This window comes from Euleptes europaea, chromosome 9 (genome assembly GCF_029931775.1).
Source record: "Euleptes europaea isolate rEulEur1 chromosome 9, rEulEur1.hap1, whole genome shotgun sequence".
NCBI classification, from domain to species: Eukaryota; Metazoa; Chordata; class Lepidosauria; order Squamata; family Sphaerodactylidae; genus Euleptes; species Euleptes europaea.
In genome coordinates, this window is record NC_079320.1 from 76,237,151 (window position 1) to 76,261,008 (window position 23,858).

The 23,858-nt window shown below is 50.8% G+C and overlaps 1 protein-coding gene across 1 annotated transcript in view; it reads right to left on the reverse strand.

Annotated features, from left to right (window-relative positions):
• Positions 1-21,982, reverse strand: part of PCDH7 (protocadherin 7) — a 465,455-nt gene extending 443,473 nt beyond the window's left edge. Inside the window, exon 1 of the mRNA XM_056855186.1 lies at positions 18,773-21,982. Coding sequence (XP_056711164.1) covers positions 18,773-21,982 — 3,210 coding nt within the window. The remainder of the gene's footprint in view (positions 1-18,772) is intronic.
• Positions 21,983-23,858: the final 1,876 nt, after the last annotated feature.

Below are 23,858 nucleotides of genomic sequence, written 5' to 3' on the forward strand. Positions count from 1 at the left end.
TCTGTGTTGTTGTAATTTTTATGATCTTTTGGTCTCCGTGTTATTATTTTTCCTCCCCAAAATTATGAGCTGCCTGGAGAGCACTCGTGTCCCTCTTGTCTCTTGATTAGACAGGATATGCAACTCAAAATAAATTTGAAAAAAAGGGAATAATAAATAGCGCCTTCTTACAATGATTGGTGAGGACAAAGATTAGAATCTGCGGAGATGGTTGCAAGTATTATTTGGTACGAAGGGTAGGTTTCTCAAACATTTCCAAAGGGTATCCTGTTTTCTGTGAGTGACTTGTTCCTCCTACATTGTATGTGTGGGCAGAAATCAGTCTGGCTGGCGCAGTGGGTAGATGACAAACTCAGGCATGGCTTTCTGCATTCAACAGTTACCAGAGCTTGCTAGTTCAAACAGATATCAGTGGTGACCACTCTGTTCTTTTAGCAACCAAAGTAGTATGTATGCTATGAGGTACAGCTTGTGTGTATTCCATCTCATCCTTTGAGATCTCTGGGATCGCTAAGATCCTGCTGATCAGGTCCAGGGCCTCCCCCATACTCCACCAGTGACCAAGGGAGACCTGGCAATCCTAGTTCAAAGAATTCATGGAATTCTTTGTCCATGGCTGATTTATCTCCTAACCTTTGGCCAAGAGCTTCCTGTTGAGAAAGGCATTTGTTCCTTTAGATTATTACTGATGGTTGATTTATAACTGGCTAAGGCTGCAACCAATACTTTCCTCAGAGAAAGCACCACTGAACAAAATGGGACTTAGTTCTGAGTAGACCTGTTTAGCGTGGCTTGCCAACAGAGACATTCTGAGCAGGTCTACTCAAAATCCCACTCAGGTCTACTCAGTGGGGGCTTAGAAAAATGTTCTTAGGATTGTACTGTTAGACTATTATTGGTTAATAATTGTGGGCATTTGCTCTGCTGATCAGATTGGTCTATTGGTATGTTTTTTTAAAAAAAAAATCTGTTTACTGGAGGCCTGGGTATTAAATATGTGGGGTATATTTTTTAAAAAAATAAAAGGAACATTAACTACATAGCAAACGAATGGTAAACGTGAGCAACTGTTATCGATTGTAGTCTTTCTCCAAGCAGCTAGCAGAAAGAAGCTGCAGAAAATGCTTTCCAAGGAGCTTTATGAATGAGCTGGCTAAATCTATCCGACAGATATCACCTAAGATCAGAGCTGAGGTTTGCTGCATAAGCATCTACTGGGCTGTTGTTAAAGAGGTCTTTCGGGTTCTGATGCAATTATTCCCACTGACCAAGTTTTCACAAATGATTTCAGAATGAAATAAATTCTTGTAAAGTTCTCCACGATTGCTTTTCTCCCTTTCTGCTTTTGTAAATCAATTCTTATATAATTAAAAAAGCAATCAAGTGTTTGGTTTTGGAAGGGGGGTTGCCCCTTAGATAGTGTTGTCAGCTCTGAGTAGGGAAATTCCTGGAGATCTGTGGGGTGGAGCCTGGGGAGGGCAGATTTTGGGGAGGGAGCGCAGCAGGCATGTGATGCCATAGAGCCCACCCTCCCAAGCTGCCATTTTCTCCAGAGGAACTGATCTCTATCGTCTGGAGATCAGTTGTAATTCCAGGAGAACTCCAAACCTCACCAGGAAGTTGACAACCTTACCCTCGCTTTATCAAAATAGGAAATATGGATAGCCTTTTCTTACGTTAAGGCACAAAGAACCCGATCCATGTAACCAATTAATAACTGACAGGCGATATATATATTTTTTGATATTTAGGGGTGTGAAGAAGGCAACAGAAACCAGAAAGCTATAAGGGTATCAATCTTTTTGGAAACAGATGGTAAAATTATGTCAATTGGGTGGAGGAAGCAAATTCCATTAAAGCCAGAAACTTTGTTGTAAAACTATCTTCCTGATATTCCGAAAGATCAACGGATAGTTGTGTTACATATGATTACTGCAGCTAGAATGGTCTTTGCTAGGCAGTGCATCTTGGCCATCTTCTGGTCAATGGGTGTGGGGGGGGGGATGAGGTAGTTGTGAATGTCCTGCCTTGTGCAGGGGGTTGGACTAGATGACCCCGGTGATCCCTTCCAACTCTATGATTCTATGATTAATACAGAATCAGCAACTAGGGCATCAGGACGTTCTGAGTGAACAGAGTGTGTCTGGGTTTGGACATTGGGAGTGAGCTTGGAGGAAAAAGAAGAGAGTTCTCAAAAGCCAGGGAGAGGGAAGTCGTCCCAAGTGTATTGAGTGATCCCTAAGTCTCTAGAATCCTGAGCAATCCCAGTCCAGTTCAGGTGTTAAACTGGTGAAGAGTGTCGCGTGGTTCCTTGCTCCAGAAACTGAAACTGGAGTGTGTTTTAAAGGCAACTCAAGTGAAATCTAAACCAGGAAGTGACAAACAAAAGCAAGCATCTCAGTGAAAACAAAGATCGAGCATCCTGAAGCGAAGTTAGCCAGGCCGCCTAGAAGAACCAAACCTCTCTTGTGTAAATATGTATTATTGTGAAGGGCCTACTCTCTGTTTGTTTTGGGAATATCCTAATACCTTTCTGAAATCCAAGTTTGCCTGCCTAAACCCTCGTCCTGCCTTTCTGTTATCAATAAGTTCCTGTTGAACTTCCACCTCAAGCCTCTGTGTGCCACCAAATTTCAGACCTAATTTCCCTGAAAAATCCAAGTCTCCCTTTGCTTCATTACAGGGGGGGGGGGGGGCAATAATCTAGAACAGTAGTTCCCAACCTTTTTTTGACCAGGGACCACTAGGACTTTTTTGTTTGGTGCAGGGACCCCAAGGTCCAAAATAAAAATTCAGAGAATTTGAAAATAAACTTTAATCATAACTGTTAGTTAAACATTAAACTGAGAATAATATTTGAATTTTTTTTTTATAATAGAGAACTTTTAATTGAAAATATTAATTTATTATGGGTTTATAACTTTGTTTCGCGGACCTTAATTTAGTTCTTGCGGACCCCTGGGGGTCCATGGACCCCCGGTTGGGAACCAGTGATCTAGAATTATGTCATTGACCACCAACTGTAGACAGCAAAGCACGTCATCCCAGTGTGTAAAAGCATAACATATTTGTGTAACTCCTATGTAAAGTATCATTCAACGGCCCGGATGCCAGAACGACCTCCTCTCATTCTCAGGGAGTGTGCCTGTGATAGAGGGGACTTTTGTTTGCATCAAGTGCGAGGAATAAATTGCTCTGGAATGAGAAAACAGTGTTTTGGAGCTGGGTGTAAATTGGCTTCCGTGCAAGTATTCTGTCATAACAGGGTTGGCGTTTGAGCTGATACATTTTGCTGTTTTGGAAAGCGGCTGAGCGAAAACATTTCCCCCCACCCCTCTCAGCTGCAACGGCAGAAAGTCGTAAACTCCGCTGGGATCGGCAGATGGAAGCTACAGCGGCAAGCAAGGGAACCTGGCTCTGGTTATAAACTTCTGTTTCATGCCAATCATGGGCTCAACCACTAGACAAACGGCTTTGACAATGAAATGTGGCTCCCTGGGCTCCTGTTAGGCTGAATTTCTCCAGCCCCACCCCATAACCCCAGTGGAGCTGGCGGCAGCAACACATCATTGGACAACAAGGAGAAATCAGCTGTGAATGACTGCTATAGTGTGAAGACGGTGTGCTGCCCAGCAATGTATTGATGCACCTTTGGATTCTTCAATGTTAATTTGTAGAAACCACCACCTTAAGATCTGGTAAGTAGGGTGGTGTGGTGGTTAAGAGCAGTGGACTCTAATCTGGAGAACCGGGTTTCATTCCCCGCTCCTCCACATGAGCAGCGGGCGCTAAATCTGCTGAACTGGGTTGGTTTCTCCACTCCTATACGTAAAGCCAGCTAAGTGATTTTGGGCTCGTCACAGCTCTCTTAGAGCTCCCTCAGCCTCACAGGGTGTCTGTTGTAGGGAAGGGAAGGTGATTGTAAGCCGGTTTGATTCTACCTTAAGTGGCAGAGGAAGTCAGCATATAAAACCCAACTCTTCTTCAGGGAGACTGACTCCATTAACAGCCACTAGTTAAAGCTGAACCTCCATGTGCAGATACAGTATATCTCTCAATACCAGATGAAGAGAACACACACCAGAGGAAGGTCATCATGGCCAAGCCTTGCATCTGAGCACCCAGAAGCAACTAACTTGGATTGAATTCAGTAAGGCAGTTCTTATTATGCTCTTAGATATCTGCCTGTATATTTGAGAGAGAGCATGAGGGTGCACCAACTAAGTGGCCATGCTAGGGATTATCAATACGTAATTTAAGCCTATTTTATTTTATTTTTTGTGGGGGGAGAAACATCCACACAGGAAAGATTTCATTCTGGGCTGTGTCATCAGGGCAGGAGATTCAACTCCTTCCTCTCATACTGTTTCCCTGAAACAAAAATTCTTTCCCTGAAAGAAATTGGACTTCCCAAGATGACATTAGAACTTGCGGATCTCTCTCTGAACCATGAATTTCTTTCAGGAAAATGATGTGGCCTTGAAAGAGAGAGAGCGCGGGCGCATGATGCACCGGCAGGCTTCTAATTAGCTTCACCTTGAAAGCGACTTATCTGGTTGAGCACTGGATCTTGGCTGGCAACAGGAGAGGTGTCAGCCACCCGTGGCAACGGGAAAGGTTGTTTCTGCAAAGCTTTCTATATATAAATGTACCACAACACTATAATTCTATCATGGTAAGGGTGCATGGACGTACAGATTTCATGTCAGGGTACAATACAGGAAATACAAGTAACTAACAACCCTGACTTGAAAGATTAGAGTAATAAGGACGCCTGGATCCCCCTTCTTGTGCTACTGTGGGGGCACCCAGTGCAGATTGCTCAACTAATTTGAATTTGCAAGTCACCTTTAAACCAAATGATATGGTTAGTAGCTGTGAAGTTGCTACTCAAGCTCTTGTGTTAAAGTTGGAAATAATTCCTGCAACCCGAGAACAGTACCGATGAATAGAGGCAACTATTTTACAGAATGGCAAACCTTTATTTTTTTTTATTTTTTTACAGCTGGGTATTCTTTCACTAGCACAGGTGACAATTAAGACTAGTTTTAGTGATGCTACTTCAGTTCTCTGCAAAATGCACCCTTTCGGGTAACACTTCCATTCTCCTAAATGTGCAATTCCCTTGCAAGAAGATTTTGTCCTCTTCCCCCCCCCCCCTCCACTTTCACATTTCCAAACAGGGGAATAACGGGGTTGAAAAGGAAAGGGGTGGGGGAATAAGAGGATTACTTAACCAGAGAAAGGAGTTATTGTTTCAATCTGATGCACAGTTCAGTTTTTCTGCATTAAGTGGTTCTTACTGAAATAAGCTAGAAGCCCCCCTAGAGCATTCCAGCCCAAAGCTCTTTCCTTTGAAGGAAGGCATGCTGGTTTTCTCAGGAAGGAAGGGTGGATTCTTACACCGAGCAAGATTACCACACTTCTGTGCAGGCGGATCCCACCCCGCGCCCGTTAACATCAGGAACGGGAAACCATGCAGGGCAGACACCTGCCACACTGGACTCGGGCCCAGAGCTGCAGAGCACGTGCTGGAAATAATCCCAGCAACTAAACATCCCACATGGATGGCAATCTCAGGAACTCTTTCCTGGGAGTAAGCCCCACAGAATAAAATAGGTCTCAGTTCCAAGTAGGCCTGCTTGCACAGGGTCACTCCTTCGGATTGCCAACCTCCAGGTAGTAGCTGGAGATCTCCTGCTACTACAACTGATCCCCAGCCGATAGAGATCAGTTCACCTGGAGAAAATGGCCGCTTTGGCAATTGGACTCTATGGTATTGAAGTCCGTCCCTCCACAAACCCTGCCCTCCTCAGACTCCGCCCCAAAAACCTCTCGCCAGTGGCCAAGTGGGGCCTGGCAACCCTATCGCTCTTGTAGTCTCGCACTTACAAATATTAGCGGTGCAGCGTGAAATCAGGACCACATGGAAGAAGGAACCAGATAGCACCAAAATGCACTGCCCTCTTAAATACAGTTCATGGCTGCACATAGAATGCCCTGTCCTCTTAAATACAGTTGTTTGGGCTTCATATCTGCTAAAATTTGAAAAACGGTATGATGTAGTGGTGAAGTGGTTAGTAGCGGTGGACTCTAATCTGGAGAACCGGGTTTGCTTCCCCACTCCTCCACATGAAGTCTGCTGGGTGAACCTGGGCTAGTCACAGCTCTCTCTGAACTCTCTCAGCCCCACCTACCTCACAAGGTGTCTGTTGTGGGGAGAGGAAGGGAAGGCGATTGTAAGCCACTTTGAGTCTCCTTAAAAAGGCAGAGAAAATCGGGGTACAAAAACCAACTCTTCTTCTTTAAATTTCTCTAGCTATATAGTATGTATATATATATACATTATATATATATATATATATACATACACACTTATACCATAATTTACTGCAATCCCCAAAAGACATATTTCACAGTAGGATATTAATATCAATGGGGTAGTTTGAAAAAAAGAGAGACTGCCTACTTTCTTAATTCACAAACTACTTAAATTAGCATATTTGTACTTATAACTGGCTCCATTTCTATGTGCAGCCATGAACTCATTATGGTAATAAAACCAATTCAATGCCATCAAGTTGCAATCAACTCATTGGCAACCCCTTGTGGTGTTTTCAAGGCAAGAGACAAGCAGAGGGAGATTGCCATTGCCTGCCTCTGCACAGCAACCCAGCTTTTCCTTGGTGGTCTCCCATCTCAGTACTAACCATGCCCGATCCTGTATAGCTTCTGCTATGAGGTCGTTAGGGGTTGTTTAACCTCATGGTCCCATTGACCACGCAAACAAAATAATACTGACCTGCAGATAGTGAAATCCTAGGTAGAGTTACACCTGGCAAAGGCCATTGAAGTTGATGGGCTTACAAGAGTGTAACTTTGTTTAGCATTACACTGTAAGATAGTGTATGTGGAATACCACAGAGATGCCTATTATTATTACTGTTATTATTATTATTAGCAGCAGCAACATAGAACTGAAATATACTTAAATTACTGCATAAGAAAAAAAAAGAGAATAGTAAGAGGGGGGGTGGCTGGGGTCCAGTGGAAGAGCATCTGCTTGGCATGCAGAAAGTCCCAGGTTCAATTCCCAGAATTTCCAGTTACAGGATCTGGAAGTAGGTGCTATGAAAGATATCTGCTCTGAGCCCCTGGAGAGCTGCTGCCAGGGTGAGTAGACAGTACTGACTTGTATGGACCAAGGGGCTGATTCAGTAGAGGTTAGCTTCAACTTCAAGTGTTAAATGTATTCATTTTAAAAACAAGTATTTTAAAGACTAATTTAGCTGACACCCAGCCAAACCTTCAGTGGGCTAAACTATTCAGATACAAACTGAATGGGGACCCCATACTACCGGTATGTGCTTGGAATGCTTTGATGCGAATGTCCTTTGACACAGACAGCCAGTGTGGTGTAGTGGTTAAGAGCAGTGGTTTGTAGCAATGGACTCTGATCTGGAGAACTGGATTCGACTCCCCACTCCTCCACATGAGCGGCCGATGCTAATCTGGTGAACCGGGTTGGTTTCCCCACTCCTACACATGAAGCCAGCTCGGTGACCTTGGGCTAGTCACAGCTCTCTTAGAGCTCTCTCAGCCTCACCTACCTCACAGGGTGTCTGTTGTGGGGAAGGGAAGGTGATTGTAAGCCAGTTTGATTCTGCCTTAAGTGGTAGAGAAAGTTGGCATATAAAAACAAACTCTTCTTCTTCAAATGAAAGCCAGAGCTCATCATTAGGTTGCCAGGATGATGTGGTTGCCACGCAGTATTGGCTTGGACCCATGTTGCTCTGGGGCTGTTTTGATGACTGGAATCACACGGGAAGTATGGGGTGAGCAGGAAGTTAGCTGTGCCAGCCCTCCTGGAAGTTTCATAGAAATGTTCCTTGCATGACAGGAGACAAAACCATTCTGCTCCAGAAACTAAGAGCAGGGCCTTACTCACCTCTAGCAACATGTTCAAAAAGGGAGCTTCCTGTCTGGCTGCTTTACCTAGTTAGCCCTAAACCAGACATGTAGGAGTGACACCTCCCCAACAGGGAGTCCATGAATCAGGGCCCACACCTCAATGTTGTGCTCATTAGATGAAAGGGATCTACTTTCTTGCTACTGATAAGTCTTGGAACCCTTTTGGGTTGCGGTGTCCATGCTGTCAGCTACGGTTGCCAACTCTGGCTTGGGAAAATCCTGGAGATTTGTGGGTGGAGCCTGAGGAGGGCGGAGTTTGGATGGGGAGGGAGCTAAGTACACACATGATGCCATGCAGTACGCATAACCTCCGAAGCTGCCATTTCCTCCAGGGGAACTGATTCTGTAGCCTGGAGATCAGCTGTAATTCTGGAAGAACTCCACGACTTACTTGGAAGATGGCAACCCTACTCAGTTCCATCTTCCTTTGCAGGACCTGCTTAGGACATGGGAGATTAGTACCCATTTCCTGTCAGCATAACATATTCTGGCACCTGGTTCAAAGTTTTAGGAGGAATAATCAACCAGCACCAACAAATTGAAAGTGAATTAAAAGACTTTTCAGCCAAACATAAGGAAGAACTTCCTGACAATTAAGAGCGGTTTGTCATGGAACAGGCTTCCTCGGGTGGTGGTGGGCTCTCCTTCTTTGGAGGTTTTTAAGCAGAGGCTAGATGGCCATCTGACAGCAATGCTGATTCTATTACCTTGGGCAGTTCATGAGAGGGAGGGCAGGAAAGGTAGCATCAGTGTTTGGCTCTGATGGCTTTTCTTGCATGCCATGGGTGATGCCGATCACCACATTGGGATCAGGAAGCAGTTTTTCTTCCGGTCAGATTGGCCAGGGATCTTGGAGGGTTCCCCCCACCCCATTTTCTGGGCATGGAGTAGGGGTCACCTGGGGTGTGTGTGGGGAGTGGGAGGTAGTTGTGAATTTTCTGCATTGGGCAGGGGTTTGGACTAAATGACCCTGGTGGTCCTGTATTGTCGATGCAGCATTAGAACGACTCCAGCACACTGTGTTGATATGATCCTAAAATGCTTAGCCTAAACCAGATTGTATATCTGCTTCTTAAATCCAATCCTCTGGCTTCACCAATTTAGAGTCACAACGGCCAGTGACTGCTGCTTTTAAAACTGGGGAGAGATCCCAGCACCTTTTATGGTCAACTTTCAAGCAGCTGCGGTTTTATTTGAGGGCACAGACTTCTCTGGCTGTAAAATTAACTAGGCAAACTAGCAAGACACCCAGGGCACTGAAAGATAAGCAACAACACATGTTGAGGCGTTCTAAAATGCATTCATATTTGTGGGGGGGTTTTAAGAACCAAAAAGTGACACTACTCATAGATATGTTTGTACCAATTTGCACTAGTTTTCCCCAACCAAGGACTTAGAAGAGCCCAGAAAAAAAGGGGGCAATACTCAGTACCAGTGAGTACCATCACAAAAAAAGCCCCGATGTACACATATTCTGTTCGAGTGGTGGAAGAATGTAGCTCTAAAAGTAGGGCTCTGTCACTGGGAGAGAGTTAGGCTGGATCGCGGATCTGAGATCCATCTTGTCCAACATTCTGCTTCCAGCAGTGGCCAACCAAATGCCTCTAAGAAGCTTAAAAAGAAAAAAAAATTGGTTCTCTCATCTTATACATGTTGAGCTTCTGACATTCACAGGCATGCTATCTACAAACATATAGATTTCGTTTAGCTATTATAAGAACGTAAGAAAGGCCATGATGGATCAAACCAAGGTCCATCAAGTCCAGCAGTCTGTTCACACAGTGGCCAAGCAGGTGCCTCTAGGAAGCCCACAAACAAGATGACTGCAGCAGCATTATCCTGTCTGTGTTCCGCAGCACCTAATATAATAGGCATGCTCCTCTGATCCTGGAGAGAATAGATATGAATCATGACTAGTATCCATTTTTACTAGTAGTCATGAACAGCCCTCTCCTCCATGAACATGCCCACTCCCCTCTTAAAGCTTTCCACATCGACAGCGATCACCACATCCTGGGGCAGCGAGTTCCACAATTTAATGATGTGTTGAAGAAATACTTCCTTTTATCTGTTTTGAATCTCTCACCCTCCAGCTTCAGCAGATGACCCCATGTTCTAGTATTATGAGAGAGGGGGAAAAGCTTCTCCCTGTCCACTCTCTCCATACCATGCATAATTTTATAGACCTCTATCATGTCATACTATGTAGAATTTTTAGACCTCTATCATATATTATGGCTGTGGATAGACCTTACTCTTTTCTTTACGCCCTTGGCCTACCCCCAAGCAATCAAAACTAGAGGCCGTAATTGCAACGGGAAGGAAGTGTTCTAGGGCGAAACAGGCCACAACATTGGCCTGCCGAGGGTTGCCAACTTCCAAGCTTGGCAGCTTTGGAGGGTAGACTCCATGACAATATGCCCTGCTGAGGTCCCTCTCCACCCCAAACACCACCTTCCCCAAGCTTCATCACCAAATTCCCAGGAATTTACCAACCAGGATATGGCAAACCCAGGCCTGCCCCAACTGACACACAAGCAAAGCAGGTACCACATCTATATGGGACCTTTCCCAAACCCCAACGGCCAGTTGACGATACCCGGTGCTAACCCATGAGACTTATGAGACCTTAAGGTATGAATTGTCTCTGTCCCCTCACAGCAGTCTCCTCTGACCTATACTGACAACAGTGCTATATTCTTTAAAAAATAAGCTACAAGGAATGTTTTAAAAATACTCTGGGACTCCTGTTTGTTTGGTAGTTGCAGTGTAAGCTTGAATGTCTCCAAAAGTGGGCCTTTAAACATTGCTGGGAATCTTCCTCATGGCCTCCTACTGGGGCCAACCATGCTATGGTGGTTAAGAGCAGGGGACTCTAATCTGGAGAACTGAGCTTGGTTCCCTGCTCCTCCACATGAGCAGCAGACTCTAATCTGGTGAATTGGGTTGGTTTCCCCACTCCTCCACATGAAGCCAGCTGGGTGACCTTGGGCTAGTCACAGTTCTCTCAGAGCTCTCTCAGCCCCACCTACCTCACAAGGTGTCTGTTGTGGGGAGAGGAAGGGAAGGAGATCGTAAACCGGTTTGATTCTCCTTAAAAGGTAGAGAAAGTCGGCATATAAAAAACAACTCTTCTTCTTCCTCTACAATTGATCCCTCTTGAATTCTCCCTGCTACGATTTGAAATTCCTTGAGGTGGACACTGACCTTTCAGGTGGGCGACCCGATACTCCGTAAAGCTTCTCCAAACCAGCATATTTGGAATAAGCCATTATTGTTGCATTGCAAATTAAACCTAATACTTGACGTTCATCCTGGAAAATTACTCAGGGTACATGCCATGCTTGATTTTCTTTTTCTACCTCTGGCCCATCTTGCCAGTTCTCACTTTTCACCTACCACCCAGTTCAGGGATGAATCTATCTTGTCATGAATAAAAGGTTTGCCCGGAAAGTCAAACTCTGCTTTTTAAGATTGATTCTCCTATTAAATGTGGACATTAGCTTCCATTAACGTCACTGGGAATTCCATACTCATACTGATGTAGAAATAGACTTCTTCTTTTACCTTACTATTCCCACTCACGTATGGGCTAGCTGTGCACTGAAAGCAACCCCGCTATCCGAGCGCTTCTTAGGTATACGATAAGCCGTGTAAACTAGCCGAACAATGCGGCAACTGCATATTTTTTTTAAAGGAAATTATTTTCGGCAAATTGCACTGTTCGAGAGGTGAAGCTCTCCAGCCCTGCAGGCTTGATAACATTCTCCTTCCGTCTGCAGGATGTTTTCCAAATAGCAAAACGTGTCTGGATCATTCATAAAAGATAATAAATGGCTAAGCGACAATATAGTCTGGGCTCCAACGATGCACTCGTGAAGTCCCCACGGCGCTCTTTCGAACCACGCCGAAGGTGGCATCTGTTTCTTGGGAGGAAGGGGAGGAAGTGGAGCAGAACGTCCCACCCCTCGGCTCGCATTGTTTGCGTATAGCGTGGCAGGAGAATTGGGGGAGGACGATAAGCCAATAACAAAAATGAAAGAGTCAATTTTCCAGACAACGGCAGACACCTGCAGATTCTTATGCTAAACGCAATGAAAGAAAGATGCTGGAAAATATGCCTCTATTTATACTTCACCAACCTAGTGAGCTATAAAAGCAAGGGGGGAGAAGATAATGCTGTGCAGAAGCATTTGTGAGCAGTACTGAGTAATGAACAGGTGTTTTTGAACTCCGGCTTACATTTTTACTAGAGAATCTGATCCCTCCATTCAGTTTGGCCTTTTAATAAGACAAAAATGGGGGTAAAAATGAATTGCAAGCAAGACTGGGGTGGGGACTTCTCCTGAAAAGTCAAGATATGTTAAGGCTTGAGAATAAGCCCTATTGAGTACAGTTGAACTAACTTCCAAATATGGATATTTAGGATTGAGCTTTAAGGTTGCAGTCCCACTCATATGTGCAAGAGAAGCCACACAGGGTATGTGGCTGCAATACAATCCACATTTGGGGAGGGTCTCATGGCACAAACCTAAATAGAGTTCCATTCTTCTAAGCCAGCTTACTCTAGTGGATATGGAAGGGTGTCCATCTGGTTAGGATCGTCCTGCAAGGAACTCAGTGAGTCTTAAAAAGCTAAAGGTAGTCAGTCCCCTGTGCAAACACCGGCTCATTACTAACCCAATTGGGTGATGTCATATCCCGACGGTTACTAGGCAGACTATGTTTATGGGGTGTTATGCCATGGCCTTCCCTAGTTGCCTACACTTCACCCCCAGCAAGCTTGGAGCTCATATTACCGACCTCAGAAGTATGGAAGGCTGAGTCAACCTTGAGCTGGCTACCTGAAACCGACTTCCATTGGGATCAAACTCAGGTAATGAGCAGAGCTTTTAACTGCAGTACTGCAGCTTACCTGCACTGGGATTTGAAGCTTATGCCCTGGCCACAGGGCTTGGAGCAGTGCCTTACAGTGTCTGGATTGAGCCGACGGGCTCGATCCAATCAGCTTTCCCACTGCTGTACAAATCATGGAGGTGATCCCCCTTGACCCCCAACCAGGTAATGCTAGGCATCATGGGACATGCATGGACAAAAGCCACCCAGGACAGGGGTTGCCTAAGGAGAATAATTCGGTGCGGCTGAGTGAGAAAACTGGCTGGATCCAGTCCAATATCTTTATAATTTATACAGAGAGATCGATATAGATCAATATGTACACCCCCCACACGCACACACACAAATGCATATCCGGCTTTGGAAAGGGAGAAAGGAAGCCGACGGCTCAACGAAAAGATGCCACTGATGCAGTCATCTTTCTTCACTTAGTAATCCAGCCCTGGAAACTGAGACAGCACTTCCTGACAACAGAGTTGCAGATACTGAATTGTATCAGTTACTGATTCTAATTGCATTAATGGACCTCCCTCTCCTCCGTGGTGCTTTCTCCCAAGCACTGCTTGGCTTGCCCTCTGCAATCTCCCCGGTTCCCTCAAACAGTTGGGCTTTTTCTTTTCATTGGCATGAAACAAACGCTTCCTTCAATCAAGGAGGCGTACAAAGGCCGCCGCAATCTTCGGCTCCTTGCCGGGAATCTGCCTGCCGTCCCCTTCAGTTTTCTCCGCTTTAATCAATCGGTTCGGGATGTGAGATTAACACGCACCTAGACAAGGGCGTACACAAAATCAATCCCCTCTGCCTCGTGAACATGAAAGCCGGCCGCTTAAGAGTTCAGCTGATATGCAGAAACTGTGACGCGAAAATCAGGCAGTGTTCAAATGGCACTCTTTGAGGTTTTATAAAGTTCACAGGCTATTTATATAACTGTCCACCCGCTAGGCTTGGTTTTATGCAAAATATGGGGGGGGGGGGAAGAGAAGAAATGTCACTGGGAATCTAGCTAACCGAGTACAGAAATGATGGTTAATACACTCTGCAAGAGGCTCTTTTCAGGACACTTCCGTAGGCCTCCCCCCTCGCAGAAACGCCTCTGTCCACAAATCCCTGTGTATATATGCTCAGGAAGAGTGGTGTATGTTTTTAGTAATTGGGCCCCAGAACGCTACCAAAAAGGCTAGGTGTCAAAATGCCCCCCCACAGTTCTTTGTTAAACAACCCCTGAGACAGCAGTTGTAAATTCTACAGCATTAAGCCACAAAGCCATGATTTCCACATGCAATTAATCAATCTACAGACAGGTCCTTTTCTGGATGAATAATCCTTTTTTTTTTTTTTTTGATCCCCTCATAAACTCAAGAGAGAATGAGGGTAACGTACAAATATGCCATCCTACCCAATTTTCTGCATGCCCCCAATATCCTTCACGTCACTCCTATTTTCTGGCAAAATATTTTGCATAAGACACATGTAGCATCGTGAGTGTTTTTTCTTCTTCTTCTTGGCACAAGGAAGTGAGAGACCAATCTGATCTTTCTCAACACTAACAACACATGTACCCATTTCATTTTAAGTCCTCCTTTTGGGTCCTCCAATATCCGATTAATCTAAGGACTGCTTCATGTATTATCACAACGATTGTGTGTGTGTGTGTTTTAAAATATCTCATCATGGTTGTTAAGCACTCATTGGTGCAAACTTGCAACTTTTGGGAATTGTAACAAAAAAGTTCAGCCAGTGACCCTGCAGTAATGTTCCCCCTAGGCAGATGCCACTCAAGTGTATCAGGAGACCAGACAGGTCAATCTACAAAGCATTATATATAGCGAAAAATGCATCCATTTAAACACACACAATTCTTCCCCTCCCCCTCAAAATCAGATTTTTTACCCAAACTGTTTTTTTGTTCCACCACAACAATCAACACATGCAAATTGCTTCCACCAAAATATATTCTTCTACTGTGCAATGTAACTCTGTGGCATATGAGAAAGGCCCAGGCAGAGTAAGCTAACAGATCCCACAACGGAATGGTGGCTTTTGAGTCTGTTATGCGCCTTTAAGGATGTGATAGAGTGCACATTATTATTATTACTTTTGTCAAGCAAGTCCTGATTTCTGCATTCCTGACCCTGCACCGCATTTGCATTCATCAGCATGCATTGCCCTATAATGGAATTCCACACAAGATGCTATGCAGCTTGAGATAACACAATATTTACCCTCGCTTTGCTCTGACAGCACCAACTGTTAAATGCTTCGCTTTGCATGCAACCTCCCGACAAGGTAAAAAGCAGAGAGAAATCATCTTTGTTCAGAAAAGAAACAGATTGTCTTGGAAGTCTAGAGGCCAGACCTAGAGGCACACCAAAGTGAGTTGTTTCCCACTATGGTGTGATTGGTTTCTGGCGGGGTGGGGGGGGAGTGGGGGGGGGCTTTAGAGTAAAGTTCAGATTCAGTTCTTGGCATCTAAACGTAAAAGCTCTGGTGCTCCAGATTAATGGTGTGGCTTGGACTTTCACAGGCAACAGGCAACAGCCTACTGAGTTCAGCTGCTGAACTTAGCGTGATTTCAGTCTCTGGAAAGTATTGCCGAAAGAAAGAGAGGGCTGTCTGTCTGTAGAGTGAAATTCATGGGGCATAAGGGCAGTGTCTAAATTCACTCATCTCTGTTTAACCTCCTTTAGAACAATGGGGAGGAAACAGTATGTACACACATAGGTGTAAATTCACTCCAGTCTTTACAAACGTCACATTTGCCCTGTTAGGATCAGGGCTCTTGACACTAGCATTTAGTGGTAATAGCTGTACAACTTTGTGTGTGTGTAGGGGGGTTGTTAATAAGCACTTGAAAGCAAAATACAGCATAACACCCTGGACTTTTGTTATGTCAAAAATCACACACATTTTAACCATAAACTCTTCCCCAGCACACAACGTTAAAGGATCTCACAGTGTTCCAGGGTGAAAGGGACCTGGTCTTGACTGGGTGTCTACCTCTAGCGGCTTGAGAAAATCTACCTTTCCCAAATTAACTACCAAATCCTTGTGAAGGAAAGAACTGATGACTGGTCTGGATGTAAGACCTCTGATGGACCCTCTGCGACCTGGCAAGATGACCTGGCTAGGGAAAGACAGGAAATGGGACTCCCTTCTTCCTCTATCTTCTGGATCCTTTACCTTCTGGCTATCTGGGCAAGGGTCTGGTTGAGGGGAAGGCTAATGATGCTTGCAGGCTGATGGTGGGGCAGTAGCAGGGGCCGTCCCCTGACACTCCTACCCATGCACTCTGCCAATGTTGGTATCTTCCTGTGAAGGAGGTACTTCTTCCGCGCTTGGAGGGACCAGGCCCGGGATCGGGTACCTGTATAAGTTTCACAGAAGGGAGACAGTTGGCTGGTGCTCTGTTCCCTAGCAAAGAGATGCAGTCACGGGAGAAGCTGCCCAGGGCAGAATTTTCCCTCCGCAAAGCTACAGAAGCCTTCTCGAGGCTGGACACCTTAGATGTGCATACCTAAGTCCAGGTCCAGCAAGATTCTCCTGCAGTTACACAGTGGGCTGTCTGTGATGGGAAGGAGAAGAGAGAATGGGGCAGGGGATCTCCCCTACTTCTCCCTACAAAAGGAAATCAACATTATTACTAAGGGATAGGAATGGGGGGGTGGAGTTTAGCAGATAAAGTGTAGGACTGTGGAGGTGCCCAACCTGAGTGGTATTACCCATTTGCAGGGCAAGCTTATGAGCAAATATCATATCTAACAATCCAAGTGGCACCCTCCAGGATCCCAGTGGATGTCAGTGTTTCATCCCAATGGATCTCGGAGCACAAACTCTCTTGAATCACCCGGGCCTGTCCAAATATCACTGCCGCAAGCAACTCATGGAGTCGCTTGTATGGCCCTGTGAGCTTGCAAGAGCCGGGATGAGTTTCTGTGTGCTTGGCCCCATCTCCCTCCTGTCTTTTTGCATGGGCGCCTGCAGTGGCGTGAGCACACAGGCACAATCGGGGGTCTGTTGCCAAGTGTCGCCCAGGTGCCAGAGCTGGTTCTGGTGACCAAAAGTGACAGCAAAATAAAAGGAGGGACGGCAGGACCGAAGCATGGAGATGTCTCTGCCTCGCTTCATTGCCAATGCACTCTTCCTTGTCATGAATGTGCCTATGTGTGTGTCTCTTTGCTGCCTCTCTCTTTGTGGGCCCACTTTGAAGATGACTGCCCCCTCTTTGCACACTCTCCATATCCTGACTTGCTTAGCACTGGGGTGTTCATAGAGCAGAGCCCCCGATACATTTTCAGGTTCCACTACTACATGTCGATTTTTCTCATCTCCTTCCCCGACTGCAGTTTCCCATGCAGGACGTGTTGTGATAGCATACACCTGTTTCGACAACATGCTTTGCGAGTTAGGTGAGAGGTGTGAAATACCAAGTGGTGCATGTGCATGCGCGCACACACACAAGTGAAGAGATTTTGCAAAATTGTGGGGATGACAGAGGGCAGATTGTATGGGGGGGTCTGTAAATCTTCTGTCTCTGTGTGGTTGTGACTGCACTACAGACAGGCGGTGAGTGACAAAGGACACAATCCTAAAAATGCTTTCTTACGCACCACCAAACATAATGAGACTTACTTCCGAGTAAACCCAGAGAGGCTTGCACTGTAAAAGAGCAATCCTGAACAGTTCTGCTCAGGCCTTTTCAACGATAGGGTTTACTCCCAGAAAAAGTGTTCTTAGGATTGCACGCTAAGCATCTCAGAGGCTTTGGGGGTGCTGCTGAGTAGGGGGAGGGGAGAGAAGGTGGCTGCCTATTTCCCTGGGGTATTGGCAGATGCCTTTATGTGAGATCCCTAAACTTCTTCTTGAGATACTTGAACCAGTCATGAGCACATGGCTCAAAAGTTCCCTAAAATCCTAGTTAGACCAAGTTAACTCATGGCGTGGCTCTACAAAGTGTGTGTGTGGGGGGGAGGAGCTGACTGCTTATGTGTGAGCGACAGGCGCAAAACCCCTCCCTCCAGCAGTCATCACTTTCTTTTGAGTCTGACTTGCAGCCTGGATTCCGCCCTCTCCCCCAACTACCCCTGGAGAGGAGATCCTATCCTGCAAGAGTGGTGACTTGCTCTAAGGGAAACTAACACCTTAAAAAAAAAAGACAAAGGACAGCAAGACACACATCCCCACCCTAAAAACCACACACGCAGCCAGCCTGCTTCTTTTCTCCAAACCCACCATAACAAGCACCGGGTGCCCTCCAACAGCTCCTACACCAAAATAACTCTTAAGGCAAGGTCTGGTGTTTGGCTGGGACCGAAAGGGGGACTGCCTGCGTTCTTTGCCTACCTAGCAGGGTTCCTCGCTTCCAGTCAAAACAGAGACAGAGAGAGCTCTTAGGGAGGGGAGCGCTGGAGGCATGGCACAACCCCCGCCCCCAGCCTGCTGCTTTTCTCCAAACCCACCTTAACAAACTCACTGTAACACAGATCTAGGGTGCCAAAATATCTCTTAAGGCACGGTCTGGTGTTTGGCTGGGAGCTCACTGGACGGACAGGGGGCTGCCTGCGTTCTTTGCCTACCTAGCAGGGTTCCTCGCTGCCAGTCACAACACGGACAGAGAGAGGTCTTAGGGAAGGGAGCGCCGGATGAGTGGCACAACCCCCCTCACACACACACACAGCCTGCTGCTTTTCTCCAAACCCGGCTAACAAACACGGAGCTAGGGTGCCAAAATAACTCTTAGGGCAAGGGCTGGTGATGGGCTGGGACGGAAAAAAGACCACCCGCGCTCTTGCCCTACCTGGCAGGGTTCCCGGCTGAGGCGTGGGGAAGGGGGCGGCCTGTCTGGGGGGCCAGGAGTCCCTCCCTGCCCGCCCTGCCCGCCCCCCTGGTCCCCTGCCCCGGGCCTTACCTGCTTGCTGTACTTGCCGCCGGCCTGGCAGCTGTACTCGGAGCAGTGGTCGGAGCCGATGGAGATGTTGTCCCCCGCGCCCACGAAGGTGTTGGCCGGGGGCAGTTCCTGCACGGCCTGGTGCTTTTTGCCGGCGGTGGGCGACTGGGGGTGGAGCTGGACGGTGGGCAGGGGCGAGCTGGACTTGTAGTGGCGGGCCAGGTCCGGGCTGGCGGGCCCGCCGTTGACGGAGCGGTAGCGGCTGAGGGCCGGGCTGTCGGCGGAGAGCTTCTCGTGGACGCCGTCGTAGCGCTGCCCGTTGGGCTTGGAGGCCTCGACGGTGACGATGCTGCTGTAGAGGGGCTGCTTGCCGCCCTTCTTGCCCTTGCGCTCCTTCTTGGGCTTCTTGGCCTTGTCGTGGGGCTGGGGGGTGAAGAAGTCCTCGCGGTCCTTCTTGCCGGCCTCGTAGCCGCCGCGCTGGCCCCGCGCCCGGCAGTAGCGGGCCAGCCCCACGGCCAGCAGGAGCAGCACCACGGCCACCACGCCGGCCACCACGCCCACCACGATGCTGAGCCGCTGCTTGCCCAGCTCGTAGCCCGGGTCGCCGGCGATGTCGCGGCCCAGCGGCGCCTGCAGGCTGCGCGCCACCTGCCCCTCGACGGCCGAGGCGTTGGCCAGGCTCTCGTTGACGAAGACGTGGAGCAGGGCGGTGGTGGACTGGGGCGGCTGGCCGCTGTCGTTGACCTGCACCACCAGGCGGTGCAGGCCGTGGTGGCGGGCGGCCAGCTTGCCCACCAGCGACACCACGCCGCTCGACGGGTCCACCTCGAAGAGGCGGAAGGGGTTGCCGCCCACCAGGCGGTAGCTCAGCTCGGCGTTGGGGCCGGCGTCGGCGTCGCGGGCCTGCAGGGCGGCCACCACGGTGCGCGGGTGGCTGGAGGGCGGCAGGACGGTGTAGGAGCTGTTGGACGGCGCGGCCACGGCCGGCGCGTTGTCGTTCTCGTCCATGACGAAGAGGGACACGGTGGCGGTGGCCGAGCGGGGCGGCTCGCCGCCGTCCACCGCCTTGACCCTGAAGGTGTAGCTGGTCTGCAGCTCGCGGTCGAAGGAGACGGTGCTGAAGATGGTGCCGGTGGCGTTCTCGATGGAGAAGACGGACGGCGCCCCCGCGCCGCGCTCGCCCGCCTGGATGGACAGGCTCAGCTCGGCGTTGCGGCCCCGGTCGGCGTCCATGACGGTGACCATGCCCACGGGGCTGTTGGGCGGCAGGTTCTCCTTGACGTAGAAGGTGAAGAGGTCCTGCATGAAGCGCGGCTCGTTGTCGTTGCGGTCGGCCACCCGCACCAGCACGGTGGCCGAGCCCTGCAGGGACGGCGCGCCCTTGTCGCGGGCCGTCACCTGGAACCGGTAGGTGTCCCGCTGCTCGCGGTCCAGCGCGGCCTGGACGCGCACGTCGCCCGAGTCCGGGTCGATGGTGAAGAGCCCCGCGGGGGCGTCGTCGGAGAGGGGCGCCCCCTCGAGCGAGTAGGCCAGCTCGGCGTTGCGGCCGCTGTCGGCGTCGGTGGCCAGCAGGGTGGCCACCCGCTCGCCCGGGGCGTTGTTCTCGGGGAAGGAGACCTCCAGCGCGGCCTGCGCGAAGACGGGCGGGTTGTCGTTGGCGTCGGCGACGCGCACCAGCAGCGAGTTGTTGCTCGACAGGCTGGGGCTGCCCGAGTCGACGGCCACGATGACCACGCTGTAGTCGCGCACCGCCTCGTAGTCCAGCGGCGCCGAGGTGTGCAGGAAGTACTTGCGCTTGTTCTGCGCCTCGCCCTCGCCCTCGCTGGCCGGCTTGAGCTGGAAGGGCACGTCGCCCACCACGGTGCAGGTCACCACGCCGTTCTCGCCCTGGTCGCGGTCGGAGACCTGCACCAGCGCCACGGGGGTGTCCACCAGCACGTCCTCGGCCACGCTGGCCACCCCGTCGCGCAGCGGGATGCGCCCGATCTTGCGGATGTCGATGGCGGGCACGTTGTCGTTCTCGTCGCGGATGTTGAGCACCACCGTGGCCTTGTCGGTCTTGGGCGGCTGGCCGCGGTCGCGGGCCGCCACGCTGAAGCGCAGCTGGTTCACCTCCTCGCGGTCGATGCGGTGCAGCACGCTGAGCCAGCCGGACGCCTCGTCGAGGCGCAGCAGGCGCCGCACCGACTCCGTGGCCGCCCCGAAGACGTACTCGATCTGCCCGTTCACCCCCACGTCGGCGTCGGCGGCCCGCAGCTGCAGGATGGGCGTGCCGGGGCTGCTGTTCTCGGCCAGGTCGGCCTCGTAGACGCTCTTCTCGAAGCGGGGGCTGTTGTCGTTCACGTCGGTGATCAGCACCCGCAGGATGGCCTGCGAGGAGCGCGCCGGGTCCCCGCCGTCGCGCACCCGCAGGCTCAGCTCGTACGAGTCCCGCTGCTCGCGGTCCAGCGCCCCCTTGACGATCAGCTGCGGCTGCTTCTCCCCGTCGGGGGTGTCGGCCACCTGCAGCTCGAAGACGCTGCTCCGGGCCGCGCCCTCGCCCTCCTGCCGCCGCTTGCTACCCCCGGGGTAGAGGGCGCCGTCCGAGGCGGCGGAGGCGGACGCCGAGCCCGCGCCCCCGCCGCCCCGACGGTCGCCCCCGCCGCCGCCGCCGCCGCCGGGCTCCTGCAGCAGCTCGTAGCGCTCGATGCCGTTGCGGCCGAAGTCCCTGTCGGTGGCGGTGGGCAGCAGGTAGAGCGTGCCCACCGGGCGGTTCTCCTCGACGGTGAGGGTCAGCACGGGCGAGGGGAAGGTGGGCGTGTTGTCGTTGATGTCCAGGATGATGACCCGGCCCTCGAAGAGGTCCACCCAGCTCTGCGAGGGCCCGATGACCGACACCTCGAAGTCCAAGAAGCACTCGTTCTCGTCGAAGATCATCTGGCACTGCGGCAGCTTCTCGCGGTCGATGCGCCGCTCGGTGGTGCTCAGCTCGCCCGTCATGTTGTCGATCTTCAGGTAGTCCGAGCCGGACTCCAGGCTGAACGTCACGTCGCCCGAGCCGGTCACGATGCCCAGGTCCGACGCCACGTTGCCGATGCGGATGTCGGCCGGCCCTTCCTCGGCCAGCCGGTAGCGGAGCAGCTGCTTGGCCGCCGCCAGGCTGACCCACAGCGGCGGCGGCAGCAGCAGGACGAAGCAGCAGCAGCAGTAGCAGCCTTTCAGGAGACCCAGCAGCGTCCGCATCTTCCACATCTCCGCCTTGGACACCCCGGGAAGGGGGAGAAAAAAAAAAGACGCCCCCCCCACCCCTCACCCGCACAGCGCGGCTCCTTCTGCCCACCCCGGGCCAAGAAAACGCCCCCTCCCCTTTGGCAAGCCGTCGGGGGGGGGGGAGAGAGGGAAAAATAAGCTGGTCGTCGAGGGTGAAGAAGAACCCAATTATAAAAATCCTTCTGCTCCGGCAAAAACTTCGCCTCTCATCCCGATCTGGCGCATTCGGGGAGGGAGGGGAGGGGGCAGAGAAAAAGGGGGAGGAGAGAGGGGGGAAAAACCAAAAAATGAAAAGGAAAAGAAAAGCAGCCACAACCGCCTCTTCCCCACCTCTTCCTCGCTTCTCGCAGTTGCTGCTCTGTACTCACAGTTCACGGGGCAAGTGCATTTTGCTTTTTTGGGGTGTTTTTTTTGGCGGGTTTAAAGAGGCATCTCGGCAGATAGGGTGGGGGGAGCCGTCTTTCCTCCTCCCCCTTCTCCTCCCCCTTCTGCTTTCCGAGGGTACTGTAATCACTTTGCCAGGTTTGCAAGAGAGAGAGAGAGAGAAAAAAAAAAGGCACCGCAGCGACGGGGAGATGGCAGTCTCTCTCTCTCCCCCCCTTCCTTTCTTGCAGGTCGCCCGCTTCCCCCCTACTCCGGCTCAGGCTCCTCTTCCTCCGGCAGGCAGCGCGGAATTGGCTCCTTCCTCCCTTCGGCGCTCCGCATTCGCCAGGCACACACGCGGAGGGGAGGGGAGGAGAGGGGGGGGCTGGATGTCAATCGCTTCATTCAAAGAGCTATCTCGTAGTCCGGGAGGGAGGAAGGGGGGAGGAAGGGGGGAGGGAGGGGGAGGGAGGGGGAGGGAGAAACCCAAATCCTTTTCTTTTTTTTTAAGGGAAGCCCAAGCCCAACAGCCCAGCTCCGGTCCGGCGAGGCGATGCCAACAGCTCGGGGGGAAAAACGGGGCTTCCCTGCTCGGCGAGCAGCGCCCCCGAGATCATCCCCCCCCCTTTCCCCGGTTCGGCAGGATCGCGCCCCAATCCGTCCGGGGAGCCGGTCCTCCCCCTCTGCCCGGAGGAGGAAAAAAGCGTATTCAGAGGCGCGCAACTCTGCGCAAGGTCAGCAGTCCCGAAGCGACGCGGGGCGAGCGGCTTGCAGGTGCCGGTCCGGGGACGTCAGGAGGCTGGCGAGGGGAAGGGGGGGACGGACGGCCAAGTTTGCTCTCGCCGCCGCAGTTGGGGGGTGCGCGCGTGTGCGTCCCTGGGTGCTGGTGCGCGTGTGAGTGCGCGTGTGCGCCTCACCTGCATTTACGCGGCGCGTGTGCCACCCAGCCCGGGCTGCAGCGGGCGAAGCAGGCACCGGCGCGGCTGCGGCCCCCGGCCTCCTCCCGCGGCGTCCCAATGCAGGCAGCTCCCAACTTCGGCTTTTATTTCTTTCTTTTTTTGCCGGGTGAGTGTGGGGGGGGGCGTCGTTAAGTCCAAAGGGGAGCCTCCCCACCCCCGAGAGCGGCTGCCGTCTTGCCCCAATTCTCGCCCTCCTCGTTAATGCGGCCGAAGCAGAAGGAACGGGGGGGGGGGGATCGGTGTCACCGGATCGTCTCCCCACGTGAATCGCCGCCGCCGGTTGTGAATGGCATCCGTAGCTCCGGCACGGGGGGGGGGGGAGGAGAGGGGGGGGGGAAACGCAGCTGTCCAGATGATGCGGTGGAACACCCACACCCCCCCAATGAGAAGGATCAAGGTTGCGACCGGGAGATGCTCCGAGCCCCCTCGCCGGCCGAGGTCCGCAGCCGTAAGCCAAAGCCCGCCGCCGCCGCCGCCTCCTGCTCCCGCCGCCGGCTGGCTGGGCTCGAGCGCGGCCGGTCTCTCTCTCTCTCTCT